Here is a 26,414-nt window from a genome sequence, read left to right on the forward strand (position 1 = left end):
AGGTGTGGTCACTGCCAGTAGCTGTAAAAGTAGTTCTGACTTAAAGGCACATACACTACAATTCCTCCCCTTTTAGATTAGTAGTACCCCTAATATTCAAATAACAATTGACATTTCAACATGTACATTAAACAACAAAAGTCCATTTATAGATTCAGTCTTTGGGGTGGCTTCCTGACCCTTTCGGGATAGCGTCTTTCCGGAGGTTCTTGTTCTTGGTGCAGAGGCGATTCTGACCCCTTTTCATCGGGTAGTTCATCGGGTTCCACTGCTACTGGGTCTGAGGTAGATGCGACCGTTATGTCGGGTTCATCCCCAGGTACTCGAGACATGGGGTTGACGCCTTCCTGTGACGTTAAGATCTGATCGACGTGGCATCTCACAATGTTCTCCCTGACATCCACTGTGTACATTAATGGCCCCTGCCTTGTACATATCATTCCGGGTTGCCATTTCTCTGTTCGATAGTCATGGGCCAAGACTGGTTGCCCTACATTGAAGCTCCTTGTCGGCTTCTCATTGATGTGCTGGAATTGTTTGCCCTCAACATTTCTTCGCACATTTGGTCTGAGCAAGTCCAGACGAGATCTCAACCTTCGGTTAAAGAACATCATGGCCGGGGTCTGGTTGGTAACTGCATGTGTCGCGTTTCGGTAGGCTAATAAGAAATTGTCCATCTTATGCTGTAGTGGAATTTCATCGTCGCACATGGCCTTTATCGCCTTCTTAAAGGTTTGTACGAACCTCTCAGCCAATCCATTTGTGGCTGGATGATACGGGGCGGATGTGTAATGCCTTACCCCATTCCTTCTCATAAATTTTTGGAACTCGTCGGACACAAACTGTGGTCCATTATCAGAGCAAATCTGCTCTGGCAAACCATTTCTGGAAAATATGGTCCGTAGGACTGCAATTGTTTTCTCTGTAGTGGTTGAAGACATTTTTATCACCTCAGGCCACTTTGAATGAGCATCCACTGCTATTAAGAACATTGAGTCCATGAATGGACCAGCGAAATCAATATGCACCCGTTGCCATGGAGAGGAGGGCCACTCCCTTGGGTGTAGAGGTGCATGTGGTGGTGCATTTTGGACCTTCTGGCATCCTAAGCAGCTCTTAGTTAGGTCTTCGATTTGTTGATCGATTCCCGGCCACCACACATAAGCCCTAGCAAGGCTTTTCATTTTCACTCCCCCCAGATGACCTTCATGTAGCTCATTTAGCACTCTCTCCCTTAACTTGGGTGGAATCAGCACTCTGGATCCACACATCACTGTCCCCTGGCATACTGACAGTTGTTCTCTTCTGGATGAGAATGCTGGCAACAGTGAGTCGCCATGAGTTGGCCATCCCCTCACCATCAATTCATATACCCGAGACAGCGTCAGATCATTGCGGGTCTCCTTCTCTATATCCGCGTTTGTTACTGGCAATCGTTCAATTATTGACGAATAAAATATCTCGATAGGGTCCACTGCTGGTGCTTCCTCCACAGTAGGCAGTGGCAGGCGCGATAGCCCATCAGCGTTCCCATGCTGTTTCGTGCCTTTATATTCTATTTCATATTGATTCGCCCCTAGAAACAGGGACCATCTTTGTAACCGCTGTGCAGTCATCGCTGGAACGCCCTTCTTAGGATTAAAGATGGAGACGAGTGGTTGGTGGTCAGTCAGCAAGGTGAACTTCTGCCCATGCAGATAGTGGTTGAATTTTTTTACTCCCCATACTAGGCTGAGGGCCTCCCTGTCAATCTGGGCGTAGTTGCGCTCGGCTGAGGTTAGTGACCGAGACGCAAAGGCTACTGGCCTCTCCAACCCGTCAGGGAATTTGTGCGACAGCACCGCTCCAATACCATAGGGTGATGCATCACATGCCAAACGAATTGGTAGTGCTGGGTTGAAATGGGCCAACACCTCTTTTGATGTGATCAATTCTTTACACTTCTGGAAACTCGTCTACATTCATCATCCCACTTCCATGGTACCCCTGTTTGCAGTAGGGTGTTCAGTGGGTGTAATACCGTAGACAAATTTGGTAAGAACTTGTGGTAGTAGTTTACCAGCCCGAGGAACGACCTCAGTTGTGACACATTTTCGGGTGCTGGAGCCTTGACTACTGCCTCAATCTTATGTAACCCCTCTTCATCGATGACGTGGCCACAATACGAGATCTGTTTCTGGAAAAACTCGCACTTGTGGCGATTAGCTCGTAGCCCATACTCCTTTAATCTGGTGAGCACCTTCTCCAAGTTGGCGAGGTGATAACCGTCATTTTCGCCCGTGACCAAGATGTCGTCCAAATAACACTGCGTCCCTGGAATCCCTTGCAGGACCTGATCCATCGCCCTTTGCCAGATAGCCCGAGCCGAGGCTACTCCAAACACCAGCCGGTTGTATTGATAGAGACCTTTATGAGTGTTGATCGTAAGGTATTGTTTCAAAGCTTCTTCTACCTCCATTTGCAAGTACGCCTGGGCTAGATCAATTTTGGTGAAGCGTTTACCTCCAGATAGCGAGGCGAAAATATCCTCAATTCGTGGAAGCTGATATTGTACCGTGTGAAGGACTGGGTTCACTGCCACCTTAAAATCCCCACAGATGCGGACCTTCTTTGGTTCCCCAGGCGTATTACTCAACGACCTCTTCATTACAGGAACGATGGGTGTAGCCCACTCGCTCCAGTCCACTTTGGACAGTACTCCTGAACGTTCCAACCCTTCCAGCTCTGCTTCAACAGCTGGTCTGATAGCATAAGGCACTGGTCTGGCCTTCAGAAACTTTGGGCTTGCATTTTCCTCTATTTTAATCGTTGCTGTTATTCCTTTTAGTGTTCCGAGTCCCTCCTGGAACACTTCTTTTGCGTCAGTTAGCATTTTTGACAGTCGTCCAGGTGTGACGTCGTCATCCTTTTTGGCCTCAACCTTCAGTGCCTGTATGGAATGCCAATCTAATTGTATCTTCCGGATCCATTCACGTCCTAGCAATGGTGGTCCTCCATCTGGCAATACATATATATCCATTTTAGGTATTTCCTGGCCTTTATATGTCACTTTCACCCTTATTTTTCCTTTGGGGTAGACTTTTTGCCCCGTATACGTCTTCAAGACAATCTCTGTAGCTTTCAAGGGTATGTGTGAAAATAGCCGCTTGTAGTCTCTTTGATTTATGACTGTTAGAGCTGACCCTGTGTCCAATTCCATTTTCACTTGGACTCCGTCTATCTTGAGTGTAACCCAGATAGCCTGGTGATCCTCCATTTCTGTTACCTTATGTAGTTTCAGACAACCGAGCTCCTTGATTCCGGAGTCTGTGTCACTTTTCTGTTCGTCTGAACCACTGTCCATCACCTGGTGTACCTTTTTGTACTGCTCCTGTGGAGATTTCTTACTGTTGGTTTTCTTCCCAGACCTGCAGACTCTTGCTATGTGTCCTGCTTTCCCACACTGTCTGCACACTTGGTCCTTGAACCAACAATCTTTCTGGTCATGTGTTGTTCTGCCGCAGCGATCGCACTTCCCTGTTCCATAGGACATTTCATTGGTGCCATATTCTTGCGGCCTCCGTTGTATCTCTGCAGTGCCCCTTGCGGCTGCTTCGTGTGATACTGCCATACTGAAAGCTTTGTCCAGCGTAAGGTCCTTTTCTGATAGAAGCCGTTTCTGGGTTCCTTCACTTTGTAGCCCACATACAAACTTGTCCCTTAACGTATCTGCTAGTCCCGCTCCAAACTGGCAGTGTTTTGATAGCTTGCGCAGTTCCGTTAGGTACTCAGCATTGCTTTCGTCTTTGTGTTCGTTCCTTTTATGGAACTTAAATCATTCTGCTATCAGCAGCGGTGTGGGGTTTAAGTGGTCCTGTAGGATTTCTACTATGCTTTCAAAATTCTTGTTTACTGGCTTCTCTGGGGTTATTAGATTTCGCAGTAACCCATAAGTTTTTGCACCCATGGAATTTAACAGAACCAGTGCTTTATTAGCATCTGGCACTTCATTCGCCCTGCAGTACACCTCAATACGCTCCACATATGTTGCCCAAACCTCGACTTCATTGTCGAACGTAGAGATACTGCCACTCTTCGGCATCCTTGGGTGTGAGTTAACTGTCAAAAATGGCACCTCCCGCGCTTCCCCTTCTTCTCCGCTGGCACAAAATGGCGTCTCCCGCGCTTTCCTTCCTTCCCGCGCTCGCCCTTCTTCTCCGCTGCGGCTTCTAAAAATGGCGTCTCCCGCGCTCTTTCTTCTTCTCCACGGCTCAATGGCGTCTCCCGCGCTCCAGCCGCTGCTGCTCGGGAAGGGTCTGCGCTGGACCTGTCGTCGGTCTCTTGCTGCTCGTCGTGGCTGGGGAACCAAGCCCGGCTCTCCACAGCCTCCCCTGCGAAGTTCAATCTCTGCCTGACTGCTGGGCGGTTGCTCGTGGTCGACGCCCGTGTTCCTGGCCTTGACTATTTTTTTTTATGTTGCAGGTAGATTCGAATCGACACTCGTCGCCACTGTTGGATCCGTGGTTCAGTGGATATGCTGTTATTAAATAATCACACGGATGCTGTACATTAACAATAAACAGGTCTTTACTGGAGGAGGGTAGTCTCAAGACTGGGGGTACAGAGGCATGCGCAAAGCTTATATACAGGTGTGGTCACTGCCGGTACTACAGTATACAGGAGCTGTAAAAGTAGTTCTGACTTAAAGGCACATACACTACAGTACAGTAAGAAGCAGAATAGATAACTTGGAATTTCAGAAGGCATTCGATCAGGAAACTATAGACCAATTAGACTAACATCTGTCGTTGGGAAAATGCTGGAGTCCTTCATTAAGGAAGCAGTAGCAGGGCATTTAGAAAGGCATACTGCAGTCAAACAGAATCAGCATGGTTTTAGGAAAGGGAAATCATGTTTAACAAATTTGCTGGAGTTCTTTGAGGATGTAACAAGCAGGGTGGACAAGGGTGAGTCAGTGGATGTGGTGTATTTGGATTTCCAGAAGGCGTTCGATAAGCTGCCACATAAAAGGTTACTGCATAAGATAAGAGCTCACGGAGTTGGGGGTAATATATTAGCATGGATAGAGAATTCGCTAACTAACAGAAAGCAGAGAGTCGGGATAAATGGGTCATTTTCTGGTTGGCAAACGGTAACTAGTGGGGTGCCACAAGGATCGGTGCTGGGGCTCCAACTATTTACAATCTACATTAATGACTTCGATGAAGGGATCGATGTAGCCAAGTTTGCAGATGATACAAAGATGGTTGGGAAAGCAAGTTGTGCAGAGGACTCAAAGAATCTGCAAAGGGACATAGACAGGCTAGGTGAGTGGGCAAACATTTGGCAGATGGAGTATAATGTGGGAAAGTGCGAGGTTATCCACTTTGGCAGGAAAAATAAAAAAGCAAACTATTATTTAAATGGAGAGAGATTACAAAATGCACAGTCTCTGAATAAAGGGTCGCCCTTTTAGAACTGAGATAAGGAGGAACTTCTTCTCTCAGAGGGTCGTAAATTTGTGGAATTCTCTGCCCCAGAGAGCTGTGGAGGCTGGGTCATTAAATACATTTAAGGTGGAGATAGACAAATTTTTGCAAGATAAGGGAGAGAAGGGTTATGCGGAGCGGGCTGGGAAGTGGCTTTGAGCCCTAGATCAGCCATGATCTTATTGAATGGCAGAGCAGGCTCGTGGGGCCAAGTGGCCTATTCCTGCTCCTATTTCTGATGTTCTAGGTGCCATACAAGAGGTTATTAAACAAAATTAGGACTCATGGGATTGGGGGTAATATACTAGCATGGATTGAAGATTGGTTAACCGACAGAAAACAGAGAGTAGGAATAAACGGATTATTTTTGGGTTTGCAGGGTGTAACTAGTGGGATACCGCAAGGATCAGTGGTTGGGCCTCAGCTATTCACAATCTATATCAATGATTTGGATGAGGGGACAAAATGTAATATATCCAGGTTTGCTGATGATACAATGCTAGGTGGGAATGTAAGTTGTGAGGAGGATGCAAAGAGGCTTCAAAGGGATATAGACAGGCTAAGTTAGTGGGCAAGAACATGGCAAATGGAATATCATGTGGAGAAATGTGAAGTTATCCACTTTGGTAGGAAAAATAGAAAAGCAAAGTCTTTTTTAAATGGTAAGAGATTGGGAAATGTTGGTGTTCAGAGGGACCTGGGTGTCCTTGTACACAAATCACTGTAAGTTAACATGCAGGTACAGCAAGCAAATAGGAAAGCAAATGGTACGTTGGCCTTTATTACAAGAGGATTTGAGCACAAGAGTAAAGATGTCTTACTGCAATTATATAAGGCCCTGGTGAGACCACACCTGGAGTATTGTGTACAGTTTGGTCTCCTTACCTAAGGAAGGATATACTTGCCATAGGGAGGGTGCAACGAAGGTTCACCAGACTGATTCCTGTGATGGGGGTATTGCCCTATGAGGAGAGATTGAGTAGACTCGGCCTATATTCTCTAGAGTTTAGAATGAGAGGTGATCTCATTGAAACATACAATATTCTTACAGGGCTTGACAGGGTAGATGCAGGGAGGATGTTTCCCCTGGCTGGGGAATCTTGAACCAGGGGTCACAGTCTCAGAATAAGGGGACGGCCATTTAGACTGAGATGAGGAGAAATTTCTTCACTCAGAGGGTGGTGAATCTTTGGGATTCTCTACCCCTGATGGCTGTGGAGGCTCAGTCGTTGAGTGTATTCAAGACAAAGATCGATAGATTTTTGGATATTAAGGGAATCAAGGGATATAGGGATGGTGCAGGAAAGTGGAGATGAGGTAGAAGATCAGCCATAATCTTATTGAATGGCAGAGCAGGCTCGAGGGGCCAAATGGCCTACTTCTGATCCTATTATGTTCATCACCCCTGTGCTCACTGAGCTACATCGGCACCCGGTCCAGTAACACCTCAATTTTAAAATGTTCATCCTTGTTTTCAAATCCCTCTATGGCCTTGCCCCTCAATATCTCAGTAACTTCCTCCAGCCCTACAACCCTCCGAGATCTCTGCGCTGATCCAGTTCTGGCCTCTTGCCCATCCCCAATTTTAATCACTCCACCATTGGTGGCTGTGCCTTCAGCTGCCTAGGCCCTAAGCTCTGGAACTCCCTCCCTAAACCTCTCTGCCTCTTTACCTCTCTCCTCCTTTAAGACGCTCCTTAAAACCTACCTCTCTGTCCTAATATCTCCTGATGTGGTTCGGTGTCAATGATAACGCTTCTGTGAAGCACCTTGGGATGTTTTACTATATTAAAGGCACTATATACATGCAAGTTGTTGTTATTGTTGTAAATATGATTTTCTGGTGAGGATGTGGTGAGAAAGCAGGTAAATTACGTTGATCTTTCAGACCAGAAAGGAGTGGCAGGTTTTCTTCCTTGAAGGGTATTAATGAATTAATTGTTTTTATTTTAACTAACCATTGGCACTTTCTTTCTATTGCCAACTGAGATTGAAACTCTGCAGCTTCTAACACCTGAAATTATTAGGGTGGATTTTCCTCAACACACACTTTCCTGTTGCAATTTGGGTGGAACGCAGTAGAAGTTGAACTTTGCGCATGATCTTCCTTTGGGCCCTCAATTACATGCAGTGGGAAGGCATCTCCTGTATCTGTACCCTGTTGAAAAAGGGGCTGGTCAATATATTGCATAATGTGCTATAGGTGCGATCGTGGCTTTGCAATGACCCATTTTTTTCCTTCTCTGAAAATTTGAGCTCTTGTATAAACTTGGAAAACTCCAGGAATTAATCTAACCAATATGATTGACCATGGCAGTTCCATTTCACTCAGATTGCCATAGTCTTAGGTGTGCAGGGACCATTGTGTTCCTTGAAATACTTGATCACCTAGTCTGCACTTGTTAAGAGATGAATAAATGAAGGAGAAGAACAACAACAGATCATCCAATCCATTGAAGCTGATTACTCTGGCACTGTAACTCTCATAATATCCAGCCTGGTTCTGAAAGTCACTATTTCCTTGCCTGGCAGATGATACTAAACGAAGGGGCTCAGTTGAGTCTGGTGAAGTTGCCAAGAAAGAACTATTCCTGTTTATAAAAAGGGGAGGTGGATAAACCCGGCAACTACAGGCCAATCAGCCTAACGTTGATGGTGGGGAAACTTAGAAATAATAATTAATTGGCATTTAGAAAAGTATGGGCGAATAAATGAAAGTCAGCATGGATTTGTTAAAGTCAAATCATGGTTGACTAACTTGATTGAGTTTTTTGATGAAGTAACAGAGAGGTTGATGACAGTAGTGCGGTTGATATTGTGTATATGGACTTTCAAAAGGCGTTTGACAAAGTACCACATAATAGACTTGTGAGCAAAATTAAAGCCCATGGGATTAAAGGGACAGTGTTGGCTAAGGGACAGAAAGCAGAGAGTAGTGGTGAATAGTTGTTTTTCAGACTGGAGGGAAGTATACAGTGGTGTTCCTCAGGAGTCAGTATTAGGACCACTGCTCTTTTTGATATATATATCAATGACCTGGACTTGGGTATACAGGGCATAATTTCAAAGTTTGTAGATGATACAATACGATAAATGTAGTAAACAATGAGGAGGATAGTAACAGACTTCAGGAGGACATAGACTGACTGGTGAAATGGGCAGACACGTGGCAGATGAAATTTAACAGAGAGAAGTGTGAAGTGATACATTTTGGTAGGAAGAATGAGGAGAAGCAATATGAACTAAATGGTACAATTTTAAAGGGCGTGCGAGAACAGAGAGACCTTGGGGTGTATGTACATAAATCCTTGAAGGTGGCAGGACAAGTTGAGGAGGCTGTTAAAAAGCATCTGGGATCCTTGGCTTTATTAATAGAGGAATAGAGTATAAAAGGCAGGAAGTTATGCTAAACCTTTATAAAACACTGGTTAGACTTCAGCTGGAGTATTGTGTTCAATTCTGGGCACCACACTTTAGGAAGGATGGCAATGCCTTGGAGAGGGTGCAGAAGAGATGTAAGAAAGAAAGAAAGACTTACATTTATATAGTGCCTTTCACGACCACCAGACATCTCAAAGCGCTTTACAGCCAATGAAGTACTTTTGGAGTGTAGTCACTGTTGTAATGCGGGAAAGGCGGCTGCCAATTTGCGCACCACAAGCTCCCACAAACAGCAATGTGATAATGACCAGATAATTTGTTTTTGTTATGTTGATTGAGGGATACATATTGGCCAGGGCACCGGGGGTAACTCCCCTAATCTTCTTCGAAATAGTGCCATGGAATCTTTTACGTCCACCTGAGAGAGCAGACGGGGCCTCGGTTTAACGTCTCTTCTGAAAGACAGCGGCCTAGAAATTCAGTGCCCTTAGCACCGATTTTGCGGCGCTAGAGGGCCTAGCGCTGCAATTGGCGCTGGTTCCTAAATTGCCTGGGGCCCTTCCGCGGCGGTAGACCGGTAGCGCTGCGCCGGCACCGATGACGTCATTGGTGTGCGCAGCGTCCCGGTTGCCGTGGTAACCCGGCCCCAAGCCGAAATTCAGTTGCGGCCGCCTCGCCAGTGGCAGCCGCAACTAAGACTCCGGCAAACGAGTGCTGCCGGAGTCTGCGCCGGCGCTTTAAGGAGGCGCGGCGGCCGGCCGCTTTCCCGCCAGCCGCCTGCACGCAGCTCCCTCCCCGGACTTCTCCCCCCCCCCCCCCCCCCCCCCCCCCCCGGAACAGATGCAAGCCCGGCACTTGTCCGAGGTGCCGGGCTCATTTTTGAGGAGATTTGCGCGGGCCGCGGCCGGGTGCAGGCAGCTCCTCCTTAACGGAAGGAGGAGGCCTGCACTTCCCGAGCCTGCCGTACCGCAGCGGGCGCCGCAGCGCCGCAATGCGGCGCGTTGCGCCAGTTTTCAGGCGCTAAAACCCTTCAGTAGCGCCGGCAGCCGTTTGGGCGCGGCGCTACTGAATTTTTGGCGCGCGCAAAGGGACTTAGCGCCGGCGCTAACTTCCGGCGCTAAAGCCCTGGCGCAGCGCAAACTCAATTTCTAGGCCAGCACCTCCGACAGTACAGCACTCCCTCAGCACTGCACTGGAGTGTCAGCCTAGATTTTTGTAATTTTTTAGAAGAGATATATTAGAATGTTACCAGGGGTGAGGGACTTCAGTTATGTGGAGAGACTGGCGAAGCTGGGGTTGTGCTCCTTAGAGCAGAGAAGGTTAAGAGGAGATTTAACTAGTGGGGTGCCACAGGGATCGGTGCTCGGGCCTCAACTATTTACAATCTACATTAATGACTTGGATGAAGGGACCGAGTGTAATGTAGCCAAGTTTGCGGATGATACAAAGATGGGTGGGAAAGCAAGTTGTGCAGAGGACTCAAAGAACCTGCAATGGGATATAAACAGGCTAGGTGAGTGGGCAAACATTTGGCAGATGGAGTATAATGTGGGAAACTGCGAGGTTATGCACTTTGGCAGGAAAAATAAAAAAGCAAACTATTATTTAAATGGAGAGAGATTACAAAATGCTACAGTTCAGAGGGACCTGGGGGTCCTTGTGCATGAAACACAAAAAGTTAGCATGCAGGTACAGCCAGTAATCAAAAAGGCAAGTGGAATGTTGGCCTTTATTTCAAGGGGGTTGGAGTATAAAAGCAGGGAAGCCCTGCTACAACTGTACAGGGTATTGGTGAGACCACACCTTGAGTACTGCGTACAGTTTTGGTCTCCTTATTTAAGGAAGGATATACTTGCATTGGAGACAGTTCAGAGACGATTCACTAGGTTAATTCCAGAGATGAGGGGTTTGACTTATGAGGAAAGGTTGAGCAGGCTGGGCCTACACTCATTGGAATTTAGAAGAATGAGAGGTGATCTTATTGAAACATACAAGATACTGAGGGGGCTCGACAAGGTAGATGCAGAGAGGATGTTTCCCCTCGTGGGGAAATCTAGAACGCGGGGGCACAGTTTTAGAATAAAGCGTCGCTCTTTTAGAACTGAGATGAGGAATTTCTTCTCTCAGAGGGTCGTAAATCTGTGGAATTCTCTGCCCCAGAGAGCCGTGGAGGCTGGGTCATTAAATACATTTAAGGTGGAGATAGACATTTTTGCAAGATAAGGGAGTGAAGGGTTATGGGGAGCAGACGGGGACGTGGCTTTGAGCCCAAGATCAGCCATGATCTTATTGAATGGCGGAGCAGGCTCGAGGGGCCAAGTGGCCTATTCCTGCTCCTATTTCTTATGTTCTTAAGAACCATGTAACAGGCAGCCCCCAAGATACCAATTTGGTGTGAGCAGTTGCAGGGCCATCTCATGACTGTGTGCAAAGAGGAATGGATCTACCTGCACACCATAAGGCCATATAGTAGCTTGCCTCCATACCAATTACTTCCACTAGGATTTCACCTAAAAGAAGCACCAGCATGTGACATGTACCATCCAGGCTCACCAAGTGGAAGCACTGCAGTGAAAGCCATGCAGATTTTATTTTTAGGTGAAAAAATAATGGCACTTTGTTTTACCTTAGTCCAGAGAGTTTCTTTAAAAAAGGCCATTTTACGGCTGCAGTATATGAAAGGATGGACATAAATGGCATATATGGTACTTAAGGCAGAGTTCATCAGAATGAATATCGTGTGCTTCTAGGTCCACTGTATGGTAACAAATTTGGCAGGACTGATTGTGCAGAGATCATATTATGCATTTAATTAGAAGAGTTGTCTATGAATGACGCACTAGTGTTCCTGGGCACAAGTCTCCTTCATCCATTTCTTCCTCATTGCCCTCCTTTGGCATTGCTTGGTCCTGGGCCTTTTCACCCTAATGTAACTTCTCTTTGTATTGTAAAGTTTAGTAACATACAGAAGATGGCAATGATTTTCGAGACCATTTCTGGGTAAGACAACAGTTACGCTTCCACCGCCCCCAAATATTCTAAGCAGTGCTTCAGAAAACTTACCGTGTTCAGCATCAAGTCTGGTCGAGGCTTATGCTTGATTGTATTTTGAGTTATTTGGTTTCTCAGGGGGTCATCAAAAAGTAATAGATCTATGAAAATGCAGATAAAGCTACATAATAAGACAAAGAGATGTAAATTTTCCACCAAAGTGCTTTTCACCTTTAAGATTGGACCTTTTCTCCCTCAACACTCTTCTCGCCACCCCAGTTATCATTCTCATTAGTGCTCAGTGACTCACCCAGTGACAACCCTTGGAACTATCTAACTAATTCCTTGCAAATGAGTATTCAGTGATGATGGTCCTCCCTTAGTTGCCCTTCTGTGGTGCTGGTTGGACACCATTTTTTTCCTTTGGAGGGAGAGAAAACAATGTTACAGGAGATTTGCCCCGTATGAGGTCATGCATTCCAACGTGATGAGAGTGAAGGCGCCTTGTCCCTTTCAAAGAAATGTCCTTGAAGAATAACAGAAGACCTGGTGATAGGAACAATTAGTTGAGAGAGTGACTTTGAGCAAGGAAGGTGCTTGAGTGTGTGAAGATATTGCACACAGCAGAAGTGAGATTTCCTGACACCAAGGTGCTGAGAGAGAAAGAGGTGAGTGAAGCTGTTGAGTGGCAGTGGATGTATATTGGTACCAGAGCCTTGACTTACCTTGGCCACCCTTGTGAAGAGAAGACTTAAGCCACGATTTTGCTGGCGCTCAGAGGGCTGCGAACCTGCTGCCATCCCGCCTCCATGCAACTTTACAGAGTGTCGGGTCTGCGAGTACTGATCAGACTCGACATCAAGCGGCGGGAGAGCCACTTAAGGCAGTTAACAGCTTGTTAACTGCCTGGATAATCCTATTTTGAGAGGCTCTTCCCATTTTGCAACATTTTCAGCGTGTTCCACGTCATGCAACAAACATGCCAGCTGATTGTGCCGGGTTTAGCAACTATCTGAACAGTTGACAGCTGCAACTGCAGCATAAAAGCTGACCTGCAACCTGAGTTCACTTTCAGATGCCAGAACTTTGTGTTTTGAGGTCTTGGAACACATTTTGCAGGTGTATTGAGGTTATAAGTGTTTAATCTGAGATCCATATGCACTGTGACCTCCTTGGAATATCCTCTGCCCACATTGACTGAGCGCTCATAACATCTCTTCATCAACTGACATATATACCAGCAGAATAGCAAAATACTGCAGATGCTGGAAATCCGAAATAACAACAGAAAATGCTGGAAAAACTCAGCAGGCCAGGCAACATCCGTGGAGAGAAAATAGTCAATGTTTCGGGTGAACCCTTTGTCAAGACTAAAGAGGCACAGGAAATGAAATAGATTAAAAGGGATCTGGGGGTCCTGGTGCACGAAACTCAAAAGGTTAGTATGCAGGTGCAGCAAGTGATTAAGAAGGCCAATGGAATGTTGGCTTTCATTGCTAGAGGGATAGAATATAAAAATAGGGAGGTATTGCTTCAGTTGTACAAGGTATTGGTGAGACCGCACCTGGAATACTGCGTACAGTTTTGGTGTCCATACTTAAGAAAGGACATACTTGCTCTCGAGTCAGTACAAAGAAGGTTCACTCGGTTAATCTCGGGGATGAGGGGATGGACATATGAGGAGAGGTTGAGTAGATTGGGACTCTACTCATTGGAGTTCAGAAGAATGAGAGGCGATCTTATTGAAACATATAAGATTGTGAAGGGGTTGGATCGGGTGGATGCAGGGAAGATGTTCCCGGTGATGGGTGAAACTAGAACTAGGGGGCATAGTCTTAGAATAAGGGGCTGCTCTTTCAAAACTGAGATGAGGAGGAACTACTTCACTCAGAGGGTGGTAGGTCCATGGAATATGCTGCCCCAAAAAGCTGTAGAAGCTACATCATTACATAAATTTAAAACAGAAATAGACAGTTTCCTAGAAGTAAAGGGAATTAAGGGTTACGGGGAGCGGGCAGGAATTTGGACATGAGTCTAGGTTCGAATCGGTCATGGCCCTGTGGGTAGCGGAGCGGGCCCAGGGGCCGTGTAGCCTGATCCTGCTCCTATTTCGTGTGTCTAATTCTGTTAGATTCAGGAGATGGTTCTGTGATAGTGGATTGGCGGTTAGGATCAGATCAGCCATGATCTTATTGAATGGCGGAGCAGGCTCGAGGGGCCGATTGGCCTACTCCTGCTCCTATTTTTTATGTTCTTAAAAGGCCAGGCTGGGAGAGAACAACAGAGAAGAGACATTAAGAGGTATTCAAAACGAGACGAGATGGTGATAGGACTAGTGGAGACAAAAGACGGCTCTAGATTAGGTGTGAAATGCGCTGGCAGAATGGGAGACAGCTGCCATGTGGGAGAGAGACAAAAAAGGGGGGGGGAGAGGCCAAAACAAAGGTGTGGATAAAAAATATAAGTAAAAATGTAATAGAGGCCGAGGTTATGATCTGAAATTGTTGAACTCAATATTGAGTTCGGAAGGCTGTAAAGTGCCTAATCGGAAGATGAGGTGCTGTTCCTCGAGTTTACGGTGAGCTTCCGTGGAACAATGCAAGAGGCCAAGGACGGTGAGGTCCGAGTGGGAATGGGGCGGTGAATTAAAATGACAGGCGACCGGAAGCTCGGGGTCACCCTTACGGACTGAACGGAGGTGTTCCGCAAAGCGGTCACCCAATCTGCGTTTGGTCTCCCCAATAGAGGAGTGGACTAGGGTGTCTAGGAGGGAGCGGTCCCTACGGAATGCTGAAAGGGGAGGGGAGGGGAAGATGCGTTTGGTGATGGGATCACTTTGGAGGTGGCGGAAATGGCGGAGGATGATCCGTTGAATGTGGAGGCTGGTGGGGTGAAAGGTGAGGATAAGGGGAACCCTATCGTGGTTCCGGGAGGGAGGGGCAGGGTGAGGGCAGAAATGCGGGAGATAGAATGGACACAGTTGAGGGCCGTGTCAACCACAGTAGAGGGGAATCCTCGGTTGAGGAAAAAGGAAGACATGTCGGAAGCACTGGTGTGGAAGGTGGCATCGTCGGAGCAGATGCGGCGGAGACGGAGAAACTGGAAGAATGGAATAGAGTCCTTACAGGAGGCGGGGTGGGAGGAAGTGTAGTCCAGGTAGCTGTGGGAGTCTGGGCTTGTAGTGAATGTTGGTCAATAACCTATCCCCAGAGATGGAGACGGAGAAGTCGAGGAAAGGAAGGGAAGGAAGAGTCAGAGATGGACCATGTGAAGGTGAGGGAAAGGTGGAAATTGGAGGCAAAGTGAATGAAATTTTCTAGTTCAGGGCGAGCAGCAGAATGGGAACCAGTTATACCCTCTGATCCTGGTCCTCAGAATCAGAGGAAGAGCAGCCGCGACAGCAGTAAAAGCAGGCACACCAGCAGCACCAACAACAGGAGCGCCAACCTTCTCCTCAGCCAGCTGATGTTGCACAGGGCGTCAGCGCAGCGCTGCAGGAGATACCCCCAACACAGGCAGAGGATGAGCTTCCTCAATATGAGTGAGCAGCAGTGCCAAAGGAGGCTGAGACTTTCGCGAGAGGTAGTTGCTGACATCTGCACAATGCTGCATCAACACCCGTAGCCCAGAGGAACACTCCTTACCAGTGGCTGTCAAAGTCACCACCACACTCAGCTTCTTTGCTTTAGGGTCCTTCCAGGGATCAACAGCAGACATCAATGGCATTTCCCAGTCGGCCGCACACAGTTGTATTACGCAGGTTACTGCTGTCCTCTGCCAAGCCGCACAATTACATCCACTTCTCTACGGATGAAGCAAGTGTTACCATGCGTGCGGTTGGTCTTTGCAAATATGGCAGGTTTCCCAAGGGTGCAGGGCGTCGTAGACAGCACACATGTGGCCATTAGGGCACCCCATCACAACCCAGCTGTATTTGTGAACCGCAAGGGTTTCCACTCCCTTAACGTCCAGCTGGTGTGCAACCACAGTAAGAATATTCTGCATGTTTGCGCCAAGTTCCCTGGCAGTTGCCATGACTCGTTCATCCTGCAGAATTCCACTGTGCCTCAGCTGTTCAATCCGCCAACCCAACTTTCCGGATAGCTCCTTGGAGACAAGTGCTATCCCTGAAGATGTGGCTAATGACACCGATGAGGAAGGCAGTGGCTGAGGCTAGTACTGCATTTGGTAGCATATGGCATTTGAAGATGCATTCACTGGCCTTGACCACTCGTGTGAGACCTTTAAACTTCTTACGGCACTGCCTCCAGGTCCTTGGGGCTGCACTCCTTGCATTAACCTCTGCAGCTATCTGTTCCCATTGCCTTCTTATCATGTGACCTTCTGCCCCCCTGAGGATGCAGGACATCTCTTCCTTTCCACCTCCTCCACTAAGACCTCCAGCACTACGTCCAAAAACCTGGGGGCCTGCTCTCTCCCATGGTCAGCCATTCTCTCTTTCCCAGGTTTGATTCAGTTGCAGAACGACTCTCAGCACCTGCTGCAACCACAATGCACGTCCCCTTTAAGAGGTGCAGGTTAACTTTAAGTAGTGTAGGCTAACTTTAGGTAGTGCAATTATAACGATAATGGGCCCCCTGCTGATGCGTGCAGCCAATGAACTGCGCGGGAAACACTGGCTGCAGGCTGAAATCATTATAATTAGCAGGCCGCACTTCCTACCTGCAGCTGCAGCCTACTCCGGAGTCCACCCCGCTCGACAGGGAGCCAAGCCTGTCAATCAGGCTGACCTCCGGGCATTGATCCTGTCAAAACAAAATATGCACGCTGTGGAGTTAAAACTCCACAGCAGCCGAAACCCTCCCGCGCACCCCCCCCCCCCCGCCAGCTAGTATTTTAAACGTACTGTGCAAATGCAAGTTATTGTTGGATACCTAAGAATAAAATAGAGTTGATCATTTTAAAAAGTAAGAAATTCCAACAATAGAAGGTTTCTGACATTTTTTTCTTTTGTTTTTTTTAGAATTAAATGTTCAACTCTAGTGAAGTAAGTATTAGTCAAGCATTCTGATTGCTAAATATAGTGCGGTGGAGTTTCCGCTTGTTTCCGCTAGTTCTACGCCCAGATTCCAGCACAATCAGTCAAACCAGCGCAAAAGATCGAGGAATTTTAAACACAGGTGAATTACACCCAAAACCACTTACATTTGTGTTTTCTGCAATCTTTTATGGCGATTTAAGATTCAGTTCACCCAGATAATGCCCCACCTACAGAACTGGCTATGCTTCCAGGTCGACAGTGCAAGTCTCAGCCAATAGCGCTGGTTACGGAAGGTTCTTCAAATTGCACTAATTTTCTAGGTGCACAGGCACTAGTACACATGTTTTAAAAGTTTCTTCATATCAAGAATGTTTTTATTTTCTAAGAAACTGACAAACGTACACCAATGAAATTAGTAAATAGGTCAGTATAGTTTTTAATTTTTAAATCAGGTTACTCAAAGGTTGGAGGTTTGGACACTCTTATTAAAAATGCTTATTTTTGCTAAGAAAAAAATAAGAAATTACGTTCTATTATGCTACCTGATTGCACTGGTTCACGGAAGATTTTATGTTTGTGATTATGCAAATGAATTTTATCGGAAACTTGAACTGCGCAATTTTGAGCGCAAATTAATTGGCACTGCAGATGCCCTCATTACTAACATAGATGGATCCCGATGCATACAAAATAGAAGCCAAGGTGACTATGATGCCAAATTATATCATATGCATGATACATCTTATCTGGAGGTCTTCCTGAAGGTGGTCTTTCTGCTCCTTAAGTACATCTTTTCTGTTATTTTCAAATAGCTGTGCATGGGACAGTAGACCTGTGGCATTGCATACGAGTGGGACGTGCCAGTCTGCCTTGCATGCCACCTGACACCACAAGCAACACATCCTGCTTTCACTGTCCCTCCTCAGTCAGCTGTAGTGTTAGTAGAGTGTTGAATGCAATGGCAATTGTACACAACAAATTGTAGGTTTCAGCTCAGGTATAGAGTAGCTCTGCTTACAGGATAATTAAACAGACTGTGTCAGCTTTGGAATATGAAGGTAAATACACCATTCACACACTACCCGGCAGGAGCCATACTTGTGGTGAAAACAGATAGGAGAATCGGTACTACAGTGCAATTTCTGGTTAACAATTGATTGTAGTGAGCTTAGCTATCGCAATGCACAGCTTCAAGACAATAGCTCCCAACAATTTTGCAGCGTGCAATAAATGATCAGCAACTGTGCACAACACTACCTAGAATATTGCTTTGCAACCCTTACATGGTCATTCCATCCAACAATGACAGTAGCTTCTAGGCTTTTGTGTGGTTCACATTAGAATCCAGTAAAGTTTGCATCGGAGCAGAAGTAAATCAGAGCTTTGGAAGAAGCAGCTTTTTGTCTTTTCAGCAACATGTGTGTTCCATATACTGTACTGTAATACTCTCCTATTGATTTGTTTGGAGTAGGGGGACTAGAAGATGGTAGCCTGAGAAGTCGAAGGGCATAAGAAGAGAACATATGGGATCCTGCATACCCCAGGCAACATGAATAGCATCCCAAGTTTAGCTACATGGATCTCAGAGTGCCTTAGGAGGCAGCATCTGAGCAGAAAGATAATCATTACTCTGTACTATCTGCTTGAGACCTACAGATGCAGTCATCCATTAGCATTGCACTACCCCTAGCTGTGAAAGTGACCATTGATGTAAAAAGACTACTGAGCACTTGGTTTGAGTATAAAACAAGGCTTTAATCAACTGTTTCAAAACTATGAGATTTCTAGTTACATCACTAGTTCCTGGTTACAGAAACATCCTGAGCAAGCTGGGCCTACGCCCGAGTATTTATACTCCTTGGATGGCGCCACCAGCTGGCCGCCCAGTGTTACTTCATGAGTCATGATAAGATTCATGACATCCTTCCCGCCTGAAAGTTTTGGAAGTCCAGGGACTTCATTCTAGTGGATTAGGCGGACCACAAATAGGCGCAGTCTTTTAGATCTTCGCTTGTGGCTGGAAGGCACGTCTCCTCGGACCGTGTCTTGTTCCCTGGCACGCTTGGTCCGTACCGGTAGATCGACGGGGCCCGTGTCGCCTTGATCGACCTGCGGAAGACTGGGGAGATCGTGACTCCGGGTGCAGGTCCCCACAGGTGCAGAGCTGGCATCATCTTGGCTGGTAGCCGGGGATTGACCGGCGTCCTGGCTTCGGGTGGCCATCCGATGGGAAGCGCTCGGCTCCCCGAGTTGATCCGGTGGAGTAGCCGGCAGATCCCTTGATGTCCCAGGTAGGGCGTCATCCTCAAAGGAGCGCAGAGCGTCAACATCATTATCATGGGTTCCTCTACCAGTTGGGTGCGTGGGACCAGTTGGACAGGGAGCCAGATCTCGGAGTGAAACGGTGGACTCCTGGCCATCAGGGTACCGCACATGCGCGTAAGTGGGATTAACATCCGTTAGTTCCACCTCGTCGACGTGGAGCTCGTTTTTGGAAGATTGGACGAATCTTCGGAGCAGCACGGGGCCGGGAGCTGCCAACCATGATGGTAGGGACACCCCATGAGTGGAGCGACGCTGGAACCTGAAGAATCGCTCGTGAGGAGTGACATTGGTGGACGTAGAAAGAAGAGACCTGATGGAATGCAACGCGTCAGGGAGCATAGTTTCCCACTGCTGGTCTGGTAGGTTGCGTGACCTCAGTGCAAGATGAACAGCGTTCCAAATGATAGCGTTGTATCTCTCAACCTGTCCATTACCGATGGGATGATACGGTGTCGTTTTACTTGTGGCAATTCCCCATTGAGAAAGATAACTTCAGTTCGCTTGACACGAAGGAGGGACCCCGATCCAGAGTGGATGAAATTGGCCGTACCGCAAAGGGAAAAGACTTGATCGAGGCATTTGATCACTGTGGAAGTAAGCATATTGGGACAGGGGAAAGCAAAGGGAAAGCGTGAATATTCGTCCACCATAGTAAGCAAGTAGGTGTTTCGTGTTGAGGAAGGCAATGGCCCTTTAAAGTCAGTGCTGAGTCGTTGCATAGGCTGCATAGCGTGTATGAGCGAGGCATCCGACAGACGGAAGAATTGCGGTTTTAATTCCGCACAAATTCTACAGGTGGAGCATATTCTTTTCACATCTTCCGTAGAAAATGGGAGATTTTTAGATTGCCGCAACATACGGGTAACGCCAGGATGGCATAAGTCAGTATGAAGATCCGCAAGGGTCAAAGTTGACATAGAAGAGCAGAATGTACGCGTCAGGGTATCCGGGACTACATTCTCTTTGCCAGGTCGATAATGTATGGTGTAGCCAAAGGCAGCCAATTCCATCCTCCAGCGCTGTATTTTGTTATTCTTGATCTTAGTGCGTTTCCGGTTATCCAGCATAAAGGCCACGGAGTGCTGATCGGTTATAAGCGTGAAATGGCGACGAGGGAGAAAATGACTCCATTTACGTACTGCTTCGATGATAGCCGTAGCCTCCTTCTTGACAGGAGGATAATGGAGCTCGCTACCCTGCAAAGTTCTGGACAGAAATGCCATGGGTCGACCACCTTGATTCAAGGTAGCCGAGATCGCCACCTCCGATGCATCGCACTCGACCATGAAAGGAAGATTTTCATCGATGGAACGAAGCGTGGCTTTTTCCAGTTGTCGCTTGAGGAGGTTGAAAGCTGAAATAGCCGTTGCCTCCAACGGAAATTACTTCGCGTGAAGCAGGGGCTGGATCTTGTTGGAGAAGTGGGGTATCCACTTCGCATAATAGGCGAACGTGCCGAGTGCCCGACGAAGAGAGCCGAGGTTCGTAGGGGGAGGGAGCTCTTGAAGCGGACGAAGTCGCTCCGGATTTGGTTTGATGAGACCGTTGCCCACCCAATAGCCAAGGATGTTGACTGATGGTACTGATTTCACAGATTTGCACTCATTTAAGTTTAAGTTGCGACGACGGAGAACGTCAAAAAATTTCTGGAGGTTGGCATCATGCTCCTTCTGGTCATGACCAGCAATGGTGATATTACCCAGATATGGAAAAGTGTCCGTTAAGTTCTCCTGTTTGACTAGGCTACCCATTGCCCGTTGAAAGACAGCCACCCCATTGGTGACCACAAATGGAAGGCGACAAAACTGATAAAGCCGACCATTGGCCTCAAAGGCCGTATACTTTTTGTCAGAGTCCTTTAACGGTACTTGATGGTATGCGCTCTTTAAATCAAAAGTTGAAAATACCTTGTAGTTGGCAAGGTTATTGACCTTGTCATCGATGCGTGGTAGTGGGTATGCATCCAGGTTCGTATACTTGTTAATAGTTTGCGAGTAATCGATGCAAAGACGTTTCTTGTGTTGCTTCAGAGGATTTTTAACAACGACGACTTGAGCCCACCAGGAAGATGAACATGGCTCAATGATACCATCAGCTAGAAGGCGAGCGATTTCTGCCTCGATAAAGGATCGATCATCTTGGCTGAAACGTCATGATTTAGTGACTATGGGCTTACATCGGGGGGGGAAAGATTGGAAAACAAGGAGGGCTCGTCGAGCGAAGCTGCTGAATGCGCACAAAACGGTACTTTGGAAATAGTAAGCTCCAGCTTTGACCCTCCAAACTCGAAAGTGAGTCTTTTCTGTTGTTTCTGGAAATCCTGTCCCAGGAGCACATCACTGCATAGGTTTTTGAGCACCCCGAGCCGGGTGGAGAAATAAGTGCGGCCATTGAGAATAAGGTCGACAAGACAAAAGCCGGAAGAGTTGGTGGTCAGTGTCGTCAGAGCCATTGCAATTTCCCTGTCTGTGGGATAAATATGCAGTTTTACTGACAGCCCGCTCACTAATGAAGCTGTCAGAGCTGCATGAGTCGATTAGTGCACTCAAAATTTGTCCATTTACCGAAACCTTCGTGGCTGCATGGGACAGACTTTGGGGAAAAACAGCTGTGATGGGAGGAGGGGCAGTTTTACCCTTGACAGCTGTAACCTTAGTAGTGGTTCTTGGGGGAGGAGCAGTTTTATAGATTGCAGCAGTAACCTTAGTAGTGGCTCTTGGGGGAGGAGCAGTTTTATGGATTGCAGCAGTAACCTTAGTAGTGGCTCTTGGGGGAGGAGCGGTTTTATAGATAGTAGCTGCAAAACTAACAGGGACTCTCGACCGGTATACCTTAGAAAAGTGGCCTTTCTTACTAACAGAGGCTCTTGACTGGCATACCTTAGAAAAGTGACCTTTCTTACTGCAATGATTGCAGACTGCGTTATGAGCAGGACAAAATTTCCTGTAGTGGAATGCACCTCCGCAGAAGAAACACTTCCTTCCAGATTGCCAAGATGCTGCTAGGGCAGTGTCGTCATCAGTGAAGGTTTCTAGGGCAGGGTTGTCATCAGCCAGGTGGGAGTCATCATCAGTGAGGGCTTCTGCCCGAGGCCTGTCAAAGGAGTCACTAAAAGTGATAGCAGCAGCCCATGCACGTGGTGGAAGATAGGTATCTGCATTCCTCTTTGCTAAGTCCAGAGAACATGCCTGGTCATAGGCAGACTGTAACTTGAGGGTTTTATTCTCCAACAGACGCTGACGTATGAAGGGAGACGCAATCCCATTAATAAAGGAATCACGAATTAACTCCTCCTGGTATTGCTCAGCTGTGACAGCTTTAAGATTACAATCCTTGCTGAGCCTGCGAAGTTTCCGAAGGAATTTGTCAAGTGATTCCTTGGGTTGTTGTCGAGTTGTGGCCAGTAGATGCCGAGCAAAAATTTTGTTTGGGGACTTAACATATAGTTGCTGTAGTATTTGAATAGCGGCGTCATAGTCTACACAGTCTTCGATATAGTCAAACACATGAAGAGCTACATAATTGGCAAACATTCGTAACTGGTTAGGAATATTCTCACCACACTCCTCAAAGAAGTTGCTAAAGGTACGATACCAGTGTTTCCATACCTTAGCAGCTGTAAGTGAATTCGGGTCCAGGTCGAGACGGGCGGGTCTGAGTAGTTTCTCCATGATGGATCGATTACTTCATCCGAGTTCCCTTCTATGGTTTGAGTCGTAGCCGTCTGTTCCCAAGACCACTCAGAGCGTGGAGCAGGTTCAGTTGATTAAATTGATGTAAAAAGACTACTGAGCACTTGGTTTGAGTATAAAACAAGGCTTTAATCAACTGTTTCACAACCAGGAGATTCTAGTTACACCACTAGTTGCTGGTTACAGAAACATCCTGAGCAAGCTGGGCCCACGCCCGAGTATTTATACTCCTTGGACGGCGCCACCAGCTGGCCGCCCAGTGTTACTTCATGAGTCATGCTAAGATTCATGACAACCATGATCATCAACTTTTATGCAACAGAATTGTTCCAGAGAAAAGTTTATAAAAGTCCTAATATCAGACAGTTTAATGTTCACCACTGCATAAAGCAGGATAAAGATATAATTTTCAGGCTCACCAACAGCTGCATTGTTTTGGGGAATATTGAGTAGCAGCTACAAGAGACAGACCAGTCTTTCTGTATGTTGCACCCTCCACACACTGCTGGAATGCTTGGAACTGAAGAACATCCTGCTGAGAAGCAACACATAAGGGATGACATCCCCTTAAGATGCTTTGTGAAAAATTACAACTTACTCAGAATCCCATTGCCCAGTCTCATCCATCGAAACCCATGTATTCCCAACAACGCCCTCCTGGTCAATCTCCACCGGCTAATTATGCCCCAGAAAATTTTCTGTGTGATTTTTGTTATTGCCATCAAATTGCTCCATGGCCTTGTCCCATCTTACCTCAGCAATCTCCTCCAGCTACACCTAACTGCGCAAACCTTTCATTCCTATGACATTGGGTTACTCCTTTTTTAGATGGATTGAGGAAACATCCCTTTATTGGAAAGTGGAGGAGAAGGAGGTAAGGTTCCTCCTGGCCCACAAACAAAAGTGAAACACTTACCTGTTCGGGACACTTCAGCTTCCTGGCAGATCCCTGCTGAGGCCAGAATTAAAATCGCAGTCGGGGCCCAATGATGTCATCAAACGGCTTTGGGCAGCCCATCCAGAGGCCTGAGTAACAGTTATCGTTGCGGGCATCCGGGTGGTTTTCTGGCAGCTGAGTAACCAGGGGCATTTTAATTGCCCACCTGCCCGGTTTCTACTGGAAAGGTTAAAATCGTCCCCCAGAGTCAAACTAGCCCAGACTATCTGTTGGGTCAAGAAAGCCAGATATATCCACAGTCGGAAGTCTTGGACATCAAGGGATTACAGTCCATCATTGATCTTGCCCCATCTCGCAGGTCTCAGACACAGCTGTCATGCAAAATTCTCACTTGGCTGGGCTGATTATTCATTCTAATTAAATCACTTGAACTACATGTTGGCAAGAATCTGTGAAGGCACGTCAGAACAAAAGACATTAACAACAACTTGTATTTATATAGCGCCTTTAATGTAGTAAAATATCCCAAGGCACTGCACAGGAGTATTTTAAGACAAAAAGATTGACATCAAGCCACATAAGGATAAATTAGGGCAGGTGACCAAAAGCTTGGTCAAAGAGGTAGGTTTTAAGGAGCGTCTTAAAGGAGGAAAGAGAGGTAGCGAAGCGGAGAGGTTTAGGCAGGGAATTCCAGAGCTCAGGGCCGAGGCAACAGAAGGCACGGCCACCAATGGTTGAGTGATTGTACTCAGGGATGCTCAAGAGGGCAGAATTAGAGAGAATTAGAGGAGCACAGATATCTCGGCGGGGGGGGGGTGGCGTTGCGGGGCTGAAGGAGATTATAGAGATAGGGAGGGGTGAGGCCACAGAGGGAGTTGAAAACAAGAATGAAAATGTTAAAATCGAGGCGCTGCTTAACCGGGAGCCAATGTAGGTCAGCGAGCACAGGGGAGATGGGCGAACGGGACTTGGTGCGAGTTAGGACACGGACAAATCAACAAACTAGCTTCTTTAATTACATTGTTTGCCTACCATTTGTCAGCTATATAGGCTGTTTGAAATTGAATTGGGTAGCTGGAGCCATTTAAACAGTTATAATATTAAATTTTCCATTATCCATAAAGAGTCAGCTAAAGATTTATCTCTGCACTGTTCAGGGCTTTTCTCTGTGCACTCATGCTATCTACTGTTAGCTGCAGACACCCTGAAGCAGGGAGGATTGTGTATTCTGCATTCTCCCTCTACTTTACTTAGAAATGTCAAACCCCACTGGATTGGGCTACTGTATGCTATTTATACTGATGCACTGACTGTTTAGGTAGTTGAGTAGCATTGCTGAGTAACTTTTGATTGCCTATTCAGTTGTGCTTTGGTTTTTGGACAACCAAACCCATCCAAACTTCCAAAGGAAGTGCTACATTCTTGACAGTATACAGAACATGAACAAAAACTTAATCTGCCATGTGATGTATTGTCTGTGCCCCAAGAGGAACTTCAACCTCAGAGGGGAATTGTAACTATGTATGTTTATGGGCACAACAAAATAATCAGGAGCCCACACAACCACCCAAGTATTAGTTCTCTTGGTATCAGGACTGTCTGTGTCATCCTGGTGTTGAGGTAATGGGATTTCATTGTCATCCTACAGAAATAATGGCCCCGATAATAATGGGGAGTTGGGAAGTGTGTGGGAGCCCATTAGCATGCGAAGAACTTGGCAAGGTCAGGGACGTGTAGGCGTTGTCAGTCGGCTGCCTGACGGGTGGGCAGAAGCAGAAATTTAGCCAAGCTGCTGCCGGAGACCCATGGAAATGTTCCTTGGCAGTCCATGGGGTGGGGAGGAGCCTCTGGGCACGATCAGGAGAGGGATTAGAAGGAAGAATCTGGACTGCAAACGGGAGACGGGGGAGGAGGAAGAATCCAGACTACGATGGGGAGAGGGGTGAAGAAGAAAGAACACTGATTGCGATCGGGAGAGGGGGTAGAAGGAAGAATCCGAGAAGCGATCGGGAGAGGAGGGAGGAGGGAGAATCCGAGAAGCGATCGGGAGAGGATGGAGGAGGAAGAATCCGAGTAGTGATCGGGAGAGCGGGAGAAGGAAGAATCCGGACTGCAATTGGGAGAGGGGGGAGAAGGAAGAATCTGGACTGCGATCGGGAGAGGAGGGAGGAGGAAGAATCCGAGTAGTGAGTGGGAGAAAGAAGAATCCGGACTGCGATTGGGAGAAGGGGGAGGAGGAAGAATCCGAGAAGCGATCGGGAGGGGGTGAGGAGGAAGAATCTGAGTAGTGATCGTGAACGGGAGAATGAAGAATCCGGACTGCGATCAGGAGGGGGGGGAGAAGGAAGAGTCCGGACAGTGATTGGGAGAGAGGGGAGGAGAAAGAGTCCGGACTATGATCGGGAGGGGGCAAGAGGAAGAATCCGGACAGCGATCGGGAGAGAGGGGAGGAGAAAGAGTCCCGACAATGATCGGGAGAGGGGAGAGAAGGAAGAGTCCGGACAGTGATCGGGAGAGAGGGGAGGAGAAAGAGTCCGGACTATGATCAGGAGGGGGCAAGAGGAAGAGTCCGGACAGCGATCGGGAGGGGGCAAGAGGAAGAATCCGGACTACGATAAGGTGGGGGGAGGAGGAAGGTTTAACGCTGCTTCTTTTTG

General features: G+C 47.1%; 1 protein-coding gene across 5 annotated transcripts in view; it reads left to right on the top strand.

The window, feature by feature from the left end:
- The window catches only part of LOC147101904 (uncharacterized), a 232,868-nt gene that overhangs the window by 157,522 nt on the left and 48,932 nt on the right, over window positions 1-26,414 (top strand). For 3 of the 5 annotated variants that reach the window (XM_085965923.1, XM_085965927.1, XM_085965925.1), the window contains one exon: window positions 16,825-16,848. The exons of the other annotated variants lie outside the window; for them this stretch is intronic. In XM_085965923.1, coding sequence (XP_085822049.1) covers window positions 16,825-16,848 — 24 coding nt within the window. The remainder of the gene's footprint in view (window positions 1-16,824; window positions 16,849-26,414) is intronic. 5 annotated transcript variants of the gene reach the window in all.

The sequence above is a fragment of the Somniosus microcephalus genome, chromosome 23 (genome assembly GCF_052327205.1).
Source record: "Somniosus microcephalus isolate GS21.2 chromosome 23, FLI_Smic_1.0, whole genome shotgun sequence".
Lineage (NCBI taxonomy): Eukaryota > Metazoa > Chordata > Chondrichthyes > Squaliformes > Somniosidae > Somniosus > Somniosus microcephalus.